Genomic DNA, 10,641 nt, shown 5'->3' on the forward strand with positions numbered 1-10,641 from the left:
TCCCCGGCATCTCCAGTTAAAGGGACTTGGCAGGTAGGTGATGTGAAAAGACCTCCAGCCTGAGACCCTGGAGAGCCGCTGCCAGACTGAGTAGACAATACTGACTTTGATGGACCAAGGGTCTGATTCAGTAGAAGGCAGCTCCGAGTGTACATGTGACGCATTCCACTACCGGGGAAAGGCACTCTGCGCATGCACAGAGACAGCACCCTCCATATGAAACGCTGCAGGCGACGCTTCTGCATCGTTACCTGGGCAACCAGAGACTGCGGGACGCCGAAGAACTACGGCGGCGCGTCCGGGCCTGTTGGCAGGCGCAACGCCCTGGGTTGTCATAGCAACGCGCGGAGGGGCCCCCCCAAACCAACGGAGAACGGAAGACGCGTCACCAGGCGTCGTCGTCACGATTCTCCGCGGGTCTCCTCGCGAACCCTCTAGCCTTCCGCTGGGGGGGGGCTCGTCTCTATGGTCATTTTTTTTTTAAAAAAAAGCCGTTGCCCTTTTCCCTTCTGGCTGATGACGAAGACGGAAATGGAAGGAAGGAAGGTTACCTGAGCAAGGAGACCCGGAAGCGGAAGTGGCGCGCGAAAGGCAGGGGGGGAGAGAGAGAGAGAGAGAGAGACGGACTGACAACCCCTGGCTGTAAGGGATCCAAGGCCGGGATGGTAAGCGACTGACGTAGGAAGCCCGGTCGGCTCCCTTCCCCCCCCCGCCCCATACGGCGAACCTCTTTCCCCGTTATCCGCTTCTCCTCTCCCCCCCCCCCACCTGCCTTCCTAAAAAACGCTGCTAGGTCTAGAGCCTTTTGAGGGCTCCTGTCACTTTGAGCGCCCAGTGCGGCTTTCCCCGTCACGCTGATGTAAGTAGCGAGAGAAACCGCCTCTGACCGATTCCCCCCCCCCCCATTGTAGGCAGCCTTTAACGGGGCAGGGGCCTTTTTATCTGTATTGGGCCTGCTGACCCCCCCCCCCCAGAGAAGCGTGAAAAGCCGTTTTCTCCCTCCCTCTGTTGGCTTTTCACCTCCCGATAGGGATCTGCAGGGTGTGTGCGCGCCATAGAATCACAGAGCTGGAAGGGACCTCCAGGGTCATCTAGTCCAACCCTCTGCACAATGCAGGGAATTCACAACTACCCCTACTCCGTGCCCAAAATATGTGTGCCAGGTGCCTTTTCCCAGAGGCCCCCAAATGTTGCTCCCAATTTAACCTCCCGCCCTCTTCAATGTATTTCTCCATTCCCATTCCGTTTACAGCCAAATACTCATGTGGTGGTGTGCAGTCCGCATGTTATCACTTTCACACATGTGTATCTGTGTCTTGGCTTCAAAAGAATGCCTTTCAGGTTTTTTTAAGTTTTCTTTTTTTAAAAGAATCTTTAAAGGCAAAGGTCCCCTGTGCAAGCACCGAGTCATTCCTGACCCATGGGGTGATGTCACATCCCGACGTTGACTAGGGAGACTTTGTTTATGGGGTGGTTTGCCTTCCCCAGTCATCTTCCCTTTACCCCCAGCAAACTGGGTACTCATTTTACCAACCTCGGAAGGATGGAAGGCTGAGTCAACCTTGAGCTGGCTACCTGAAACCGACTCTCGTCGGGATCAAACTCAGGTCGTAAGCAGAGCTTGGACTGCAGTACTGCAGCTTACCACTCTGCTCCGCGGGATTCATTTCATACTAACGAATCTTTAGTAGCCATTATATGCCAGGATTTGGTTTCTCTCTTGTGCTGGTAGATGTGGCCCAGGCATACTTAACAGGTAGAGAAGGAACATGTTTAGTTTAAACAACAACATTGTGATGGCCTGAGATGAATTCAGAAGTGGGAACCGTGTGCCCTCTTCAACCCATTTCTATTTGTAATGCCAGACTCTATAGCTGATTTGTTCTTCTTTCTTCCATTTACTCAGTCTCCCACTTGTGAGTAATACCCCTTCTCAGATAAGTGTATAGGGTCTTTCTTTTTGTGATTCCACTGCAGTGTTTACCCTGTTCTCTACCGGTTAACTGCATGACTCTCATGTTCTAGAATACTGTGATTCTAACTGCGTATGTTAAATCTATGGAGGAAGAGTGCATGTTCAGGAGTAACTAATAAAGGACTCGGCATTATACGTATCCTGAACAGGCACATAAGCAGTGCTGTATCAGACCAGGATCCATTTAGTCCAGAATTCTTTGTAAGAATCCCAAAACTAGCAGGTTCTGGGTGATCTACCAGACATTGCCCAGTTGGTCTGGTGGTGGGTGGCCCCTTTATCTTCTCTTATGCATCTATCATATTTCTCTAAACTGTTGTGCTTGGGCTTTTTTGGTTCAATTTTTCAAAGAGGCCTGTACAAGGTTACAAGCCCCAGATAGACTGGGATGTGCTATTGCAGGCAATCAGCTTGGGTAAAATGCTCTGTTGGAGCCATGTTATTGTACTGTTGCTTCTCTTGAGTATGGGTGGGGTTTTCCACCCCTACTGCTCCATGACATCGCAGTAGCAGTTTGATCATGTGGTTCCCTTCACATTTGTTCATAACTGTGTCGCTCTCTCTGTCCTGCAGGTCACAAGGCCACTGGTGCCAGCAGCAGCCCAGTCCTGGCGCTGGGCTTGTTGTCACCCGGCCCCACCCGGGCAACCATGAACGGAAGTGCGGTGCCCCTGTCGCCAGCAGGTGGAGGGGTCGTGACGGAGCCTGTCTCTCTCCCCTCTCCTGGCTGGCGGGAATTCTGTGAGGCGCATGCTCGTGCGGCTGCAGTGGACTTTGCTCGTCGTTTCCGGGCCTTCCTTGGTGAGAACCCACAGTTTGCCACACCTGGGGCTGAAGCTGCCTTCTCGCGCCGCTTTGCCGAGCACTTCCTGGAGCATTTTGAGGCAGAGGTGAGCCGGGCTTACGCCAGCGACTCACCCCCTCGGTGTGACATTGCCCCTTTTACCGGCTGCTCCTCGGCACGTGACCTTTCAGAGACCTGCAGCGACTCATCGGTTGCCTCCCCCGTGGAGCCTCCGCTCGGGCCACCCTCTGGCCTCTCCAGCAGCCAGTCCCGGAGCTCCGAAGATGTTTCTACCGTGACTGCCGTGGCGGCCACCAAACCAAAGCTGAAAAAGCGCTTCTCCTTGCGCAACGTTAGCCGCAGCGTCCGAGGCAGCGTGCGTGGCATCCTGCAGTGGAAGTCCTCAGCCGAATCGTCCCCTGTCGGCGAGGAGGCAACCACCGGGGCTAACAGCAATTCCAACTCCTCGGGTGGCGGCGACTCGGAGCGATGGACTCACCGATTTGAGCGTCTGCGGCTGAATAAAGCCTCCCCAGCGGCCCCGCGAGTCGAACTGGCGAGCGTGCGCCGCGAAGGCCTGCTCAACTACATTGTTGCCGATGACGGTTCGGGCGGGGGAACCAGGACACGCTGGCAGAAATGCCGCCTTCTCCTGCGCAAGGCAGGAAAAGGGGAGGGGGAGGGTTATCTGTTGGAGTTCTACATCCCACCAAAGGTGAGCAGAGGGGGGTCTGTGGATCAAGTTGGGGCGGGCATGGAGTTGGCGAGGGGCACCTTTGGGCTCAAAGGGCGTCCTCAGTTTGGGGCGGCATCACTGTCTGTTTTCCCTGCCTTCAACCACCAGGCATCAAAGCCGCGGGTCAGCATTGCCTGCTCCTGCGTAGCGGACGTGCGGACGACAACGCCCCTGGAAATGCCTGACAAGGAGAACACCTTTGTGCTCAAGGTCAGCAAACGGTTGGGGCGGGTAGAGAGAAAGTAGCGACTGCTTCCCTCGGACCCGCTTTGTGATTTGGTGTGTAGACCTGGTCAAAATGTGCTGAAGCTCAGTGTGTTCTGAGGAGAGGCTACAAAACGTGCCTCTTAAACCTGTTCAGTTACCATGCTGGTTGCAATACTGCATTTCCAATAACAACAAACTTTTTGATCCCATTGACACATTGGCTTCTCAGCAACAGAATACCTGAAAATGGGTCAAAAAGTGTTGAAGCTCAGTATATTCTGAGTAGAGACTACAAAACGTGCCTCTTAAACCTGTTCAGTTACCATGCTGGTTGCAATACTGTGTTTCCATTAACTACAATCTTTTTGAACCCATTGGCACATTAGGTTCTTGGCAACAGAATGCCTGAAAATGGGTATCTCTTCTGCCGAGACCAGCTTTCAAAAGAAGCAGTCAGGCTTCTTTCCCCCAGCAGCCAATACAGGCTGTGGCTTTAGTACGTGCTTCCTTTTCTCTGTGTCATCCATTTCTGATAAAGAGGAATCTGCAACTGAGCGTGCATCCCACCACGTCTGCCCTCTTCCAGAACTGCCTTGCTCATTCCAGGAACTGTCTGCTTCCCCCAAAGCAGACTTCTCTCACCCCAGCAATTTTTTTCTTGTATCTTTGGCTGTGGTGGGGAGTAGTGCCCATTTCTCAAGAGAGAGAGCGCGCCGCCCTTCAGAATGAACAGAGAACATACCCAATAGCCATGAGTGAGCATTGGTGGTGGCTTGGAAGCTCTTCTGGACAAGCGCATAAAGCAGGACAAAGTATAATTTGTTGCTGAAAGAGATCTTTGGTCACTGCTGCCAGTAGCGGCTCTTTTCTTTTGGATAGAAGAAAAAAGAAGGGAATAAAACCCAACCTAGAAAACAGAAGCTGGGTACCCGAAATTGGGTGGATGAAAAAATGTTTATATAACGAAAATATAATTTATTAGAAGTGCGATGTCAAGATTAAAATTATTTAAAAATGTTAAAACAGCACAATAGCATTTCCTAAGGTTGATATCTATAACCACATGCCAGACGCGTTTCGACCTGTATGGCCTTCCTCTGTGGTCTGTTTGAAACCCATGTAAACCATGCACACTTTTACAGATAAAAATACATATACAGACAATATAAAACAGACTAGGCAATTATCAACCTGGTAAAACAATGATAATTGCACACATTTTATATGGGATAACTTAAGACAATCATACTAGTTTTTGTGTAATCGGTAACATATTATACAACCTATTACATGCTTGGTCTGTTTGATATTGTCTGTATATGTATTTTTATCTGTAAACGTGTGCACGCTTTACATGGGTTTCAATAGACCACCGAGGAAGGCCGTACAGGCCGAAACGTGTCTGGCATGCGGTTATAGACATCAACCTTAGGAAATGCCATTGTGCTGTTTTAACATTTTAAAATAATTTAAATCTTGACATAGCGCTTCTAATAAATTATATTTTCGTTATTTATATATATTTTTTCATCCCACCCAACCTTGGGTGTGTGTGTGTGTAAAGTGCCGTCAAGTCGCAGCCGACTTATGGCAACCCCTTATGGGGCTTTCAAGGCAAGAGACTAACAGAGGTGGTTTGCCAGTGCCTTCCTCTGTATAGCAACCCTGGACTCCTTGGTGGTCTCCCATCCAAATACTAACCAGGGCTGACCCTGCTTAGCTTCTGAGATCTGGCAAGATCAGGCTAGCCTGGGCCATCCAGGTCAGGGCACCTTGGGTACCAGCTTCTTTTCTTCTGAATACCAGAGCAGGCAGACAGGGGCTTGGCTCATGGTCTTCCCTTGCCTGTGAACTGGCCCTTCCTTATCAACTTGTACTAGTATACGTGGCGGCTCTTGTAGTGTTTCTGTTAAAACTGCATTTGGCCTCGGCGGTTCCTTGTAGTGTTTTCCACGAACTGTTTCCTAACCTCCACTGTGGTTCCCTTTCTCCTCGACGGATGCTTCCTTTGTTTTTCTTCGCTGGGGCTTTAGGAGTCGGCCGTTAATATTCCTCCTGGGCACTCCATGTTTACAGCTTTGCCTTTCTCCTTCCTGCTCTAGCTGTCAAGTTCCTTGGAGTATATCCTTGAGACGGTTGACTCGCTACAGATGCGCTCGTGGCTGGCAGACATTCAGGAATGCATGGGCCTGGGGTACGTTGCGTCAAGCCCCGAGAGATTGCCAAACCTGGCTGGCTTCTGTGTTCTTTAAGAAGGAGAGGGGTGTTCTGTGATTCTTGTGTAGTAATACTTTGAGTCAATCAGATCCAAAGGTCTATCTAGTCCAGCGTTCTGTTTCCAATGGCAGACTGGCAGATGCCTCTGGGAAGCTCACAAGCAGGGCACGGAGGTTGATCCCGTTCCTCTGTTCCTGATGTTTAGTACTCAGGTATATTGCCTCTGTACACGGAGGTTCTGTTTTAGCTGTCATGGCTGATATAACTTGCCTCCCCAGAGAGAGCACTGATAGCTTGGAGCAGCCCTGCATGAACCACTCGGAGAGCATGCCCAGCCGGGAGCTTCCCATGGTGCCGAGCGAGAGCAGTGAACAGCTTAGCCAAGGTGAGTGGCGGACCTCCCCCCACCCCCAAAGCCCTATCCTTCCCGCTCCCTTAGCAAAACTTCTGTCTATCTTTAGGATTAAGTGTCAGACCTGTATGCTTCAGGCTGCCTTATGAAACCTGTTTAGTGGTAGGCTTTGCAGTGCCTGATAGCCTTCTGTGATGCAGAACTGACACATACCGTTCCTCTCTCCCTCATTATAATATCTTTTCTCCCAAGCGGTATGATCCTGCAGTGTGTTATACTCCTTTCTGAATGTCTAAGAACTCTTATGCAGGAAAGTATGTCTCTTGTAAGATGATGCTTGCTGTGGCATATACCCACACCATCTAAAAATGTTTATTTCCTTTCCAAATACCGTTTTGTTCTAATTTAATACAGTAAAAATTCCTACAGTTCTTCAGTAAAGGTTGCTTTAAATAAGTGACCACCTTCTAGTATACTTCTTAGAGAGTTACAGTGCATTCCTAAGGAGAGTTACTCCAGTCTAAGCCCAACTGAAATGAATGGGCTTAGACTGGAGTAACCCTCCTTAGGAATGCACTGTTTGAATCCAGGGACTATTTCTTGCACTTGCGATCTTTCACCACCTCTCTCAGCTGTGAATTTAAGGGCAGATGTACTGAATCAGACCTGTGGTCCATTGGGTCCAGCATCCTATTTCATGCAGTGGCCAACCAAAGGCTGATAAGCAACAGCACAGAGGCCCAAGACTCCTTTTGTTGTTCTCCAGCACTGCTATTCAGGGGCTCATTGCCTCAGAACATGGTCATCCCATTTGGTTGTCAGAGCTACTGATGGGCCTGTTTTCCTTGGATTTGTCTAAGCTACCTTTAAAAGCTAACTAAAGCAGTGGCCCCGTGACCTGGATAGCCCGACCTCGGAAGGTAAGCAGGGTTGGCCCTGGTCAGTATTTGGATAGGAGGCCACCAAGCAATACCAGGGTCGCTACACAGAGGCAGGCAATGGCAGATCACCTCTGAAAGTCTTTTGCTTTGAAAATCCTACTGGGTCACCGTGAGTCAGTTGCCCCTTGATGGCAAAAACAAAACCAATGGCCATCACAACATTCTGTGACAGTGAATTGCTCAAGTTAATTACTCTGAATGAAGAAGTACTTATTTTTGCCTGTTCTGAATCTACTGCCTACTAACTTCATGAGGGCCCACGGTTCTACTATTATAGGAGACAGGGGAAAGTTCTCTCCAGCCACTTTCTCCACATCCCAAACATAAAGCTCTATCATGTCCCTTCTTTAGTTAACTGTAAACTAAAAAGCCAAAAACATCTTAGCCTTTCCACATGAGGAGGGTGCTTCACCCTCTCCGTCACTTCAGTTGCCTGTTTCAGCACTTCTGTTCCATTCTTGAGAGGTGATGGCCAAAACTAATATGCAGTATTGCGAATGCGGCCATCCCAAAAAACAGATTATAAATATATTTATGTTATTTATCATCCGCCTTTCTCACTGAGACTCAGAGCAGATTACACAGAGTGAGTCGATATAGTCAACAGCACGTGACTCTAATTTGAAGCTGGAGATTTCTGGGTGACTTGGTACTTGTGCCTGCTTGTAGGTGCCTATGGTGGGCTGATGGATCGCCCGTCCGCCTCCATGTCCCCCAGTTCCGTCTCCATTGCTGCCTCACACTTTGATTCAATGGAGCTGCTTCCTCCTGAACTGCCTCCTCGGGTGCCTATCGATGAAGGGCCATTTCCTACTGGCCTCCTCCATACAGCCTTCCCTGAAACCCCGGATGCCACAGGTAATGGCTTGGGGGTAGACCGCCCCTCTTCCTAGAAACCTGCTTGCCAACTTAGGACAGCCCATTAGACTCTAAATGGTGCCCCCCTCCCATCTGATGGGGTTGTACTGAGAGCCAGCATGGTGTCGTGGTTAAAAGCGGTGGACTCTAATCTGGCAAATCGGGTTTGATTCCCCGCTCCTCCACATGAGCGGCGGACTCTTATCTGGTGAACTGGGTTGGTTTCCCCACTCCACATGAAGCCAGCTTGGTGACCTTGGGCTAGTCACAGTTCTTTCCAAACTGTCTCAGCCCTACCTACCTCACAAGGTGACTGTTCTGGGGAGAGGAAGGAAAGGCGACTGTAAGCCTGATTCTCCTTAAAAGGTAGAGAAAATCGGCACATAAAAGCCAACTCTTCTGCTGCTGCTGCCCCAGAGAGTTCTTGTATCTTGTTTACAGCACCAATACTTTGGGACAATCTACCAGAGGAAGTACAGAGGGCGCCTCCTGCGGCAGCCTTTCACAAGGCATACAAGACCCTTTTTTATGTGTGTTCATGGGCTCTTCAAGGATTAACATGTTCTGCTGATTTATCTGCTGGGTCCCACTGATTTGTTTGAGGCGTTTGTTTCTTTGCCAGTTTTTATGGTGATGGCATTTTGTTGGCTGTACTTGCATGGTTTTATCCGAAAGAAAGAAAGGGAGCCACTGCTTCTGCATTCTCTTTCTAGCTTCCGAGCAGTCTGGTGGGCTGGAGCAGCTAGGAGATGAGAGCATGGTGTTCTCTGGATGGGCTTTGGGAGTCAAATCAGATCTTTATTTCGATACAAGATCAGCTCTGAATAAAAATTAAAAAGTTACACTAATAAAATATATTGATGATTCTGGGAAAGATGGTCTGTAGAGGGGGAGGAAGAATCATCTATGGGGTGAGATTTTCAGTCAGCCGTTTACGAATCCCACAAGACCGAAGGCAGAATTTGGCTGCTTGGGTGGTTATCTCCCGAGAGGAGTCTGCTAAGAGAAGGGAAACTTTAGATTTTTCAGATCTTCCAGGAAAAGTTGACAAAACGGGGAGAATATACTGCGATCTTATATCGTAGAAAGGGGAGTGCAACAGGACACATTCTGTAGTTTCCACTTTCTCTGTTTTGCATGGACATAATCCTTGGTAAAAAGGAATACGGTGATACCTGCCTTCCAGGAGGGCTGAAGGTAGGACATTGAAATGTGCAAGAGTAAAGGCCCTTCGCTATTTACATACTTCCAAGGATCCAAGATAGTCTGCAGAATGAAAAAGTTTAATGTATTGCAGGACAGGTGAGTGTTTATGGAGCTTTGGGAGTCTACTGGTGCCTTTATCCTTGTCTCAGGTTCCTTCCTCTTCCAAGGGGAGCCAGATGCAGGCGGGGGAAATTTTGGCGACACAGAGCACCCCCTCTCCGAGTACCCATGGTTCCACGGCACTCTGTCCCGCCTCAAAGCGGCCCAGCTGGTGCTGGCCGGGGGAGCCAGCAGCCATGGCGTCTTCTTAGTGCGGCAGAGCGAGACACGGCGTGGCGAATACGTCCTGACCTTTAACTTCCAGGGGAAAGCCAAGGTGAGCGGCGAAACCCCCCCCCCCCCAGATATCGGTGAGAGATTCGCGGGCAAGCGGGGCAGAGCGGTCTCGTGAGCGGTCTCTCACCCATCCTTTCCCTGTCACCAGCACCTCCGTCTCTCCCTGAACGAGGACGGGCAGTGCCGGGTCCAGCATCTCTGGTTCCAGACCATCTTTGACATGCTGGAGCACTTCCGGGTCCACCCCATCCCCCTCGAGTCGGGCGGCTCGAGCGACGTGACGCTCGTCAGCTACGTGGTTGCTTCGCAGCGGCTGCACGGTGAGAGCAGGGAGAACGGTGCTCGGGGTGGGGAGAGCAGAGAGAACATGAGCACCATCCCCTGTCCATGTCATGCTCCATTTCCCACCCATCTTCTTCCGTCATATCTCCAGACACACACTCCCTTTCCCCCCGCTCCCCTCAATCCAAGTCTTCTGCTCCAGCCCTGTACAGTATGCATATCCAACATGGGGGGGGGGGGAGGTAGCCCTTTCACACCCATCTATCTGATCTCCAAGCTGCTCTTCCCTCTTCCAACCCCCACCCTCCCCATATCCTTGTTTCTGACGTGGGCATCTCTGTCACAGGCCGGGACCGGGCTGGGAGCCGAGCGCCAGTGTCTGGGTTCAGTGGGGACCCCGACTCGCCCCCCAACCTCATCTCCATCCTTGCTGCCGCCTCCGCGGGTGACTGCGTGTAAGTGTGCAATAGCTACTGGGGGTGGGGCTGGGGGGGAGAGAAGGCAGGGATATGAGAGCGTGTGCGTGTGTGTCACAGCCCCACGCCATAGCCCATCACTCTCCATGGGTCGTGCGAGTGTGCGGTGTCCACGCCATCTGCCGTGTTATGCGATGCCAAGCGGGGGGGGGGGAGTTTTAAGAGTGAAGGTTCTCCTTTTCAATAGCTGGCCCTTTAATTACGACGAAAGAGCAAATTCCAATGTTTTACAGGAACTCCTGTCGGCCAGATCCACCTGGTAGCAGGTCCC

General features: G+C 50.7%; 1 protein-coding gene across 1 annotated transcript; it reads left to right on the forward strand.

The window, feature by feature from the left end:
- The first annotated feature begins 620 nt into the window (after positions 1 to 620).
- Positions 621 to 10,405, forward strand: SH2B1 (SH2B adaptor protein 1). Its single transcript, XM_056863177.1, has 9 exons — positions 621 to 665; positions 2,549 to 3,474; positions 3,604 to 3,705; positions 5,805 to 5,896; positions 6,198 to 6,304; positions 7,882 to 8,070; positions 9,426 to 9,652; positions 9,761 to 9,932; positions 10,241 to 10,405. Exons 2-9 carry the CDS (start codon positions 2,626 to 2,628, stop codon positions 10,351 to 10,353), a joined length of 1,851 nt encoding a protein of 616 aa, XP_056719155.1. The 5' UTR covers positions 621 to 665; positions 2,549 to 2,625; the 3' UTR covers positions 10,354 to 10,405.
- Positions 10,406 to 10,641: the final 236 nt, after the last annotated feature.

The sequence above is a fragment of the Euleptes europaea genome, chromosome 18, assembly GCF_029931775.1.
Source record: "Euleptes europaea isolate rEulEur1 chromosome 18, rEulEur1.hap1, whole genome shotgun sequence".
In the NCBI taxonomy this organism is placed as follows: domain Eukaryota; kingdom Metazoa; phylum Chordata; class Lepidosauria; order Squamata; family Sphaerodactylidae; genus Euleptes; species Euleptes europaea.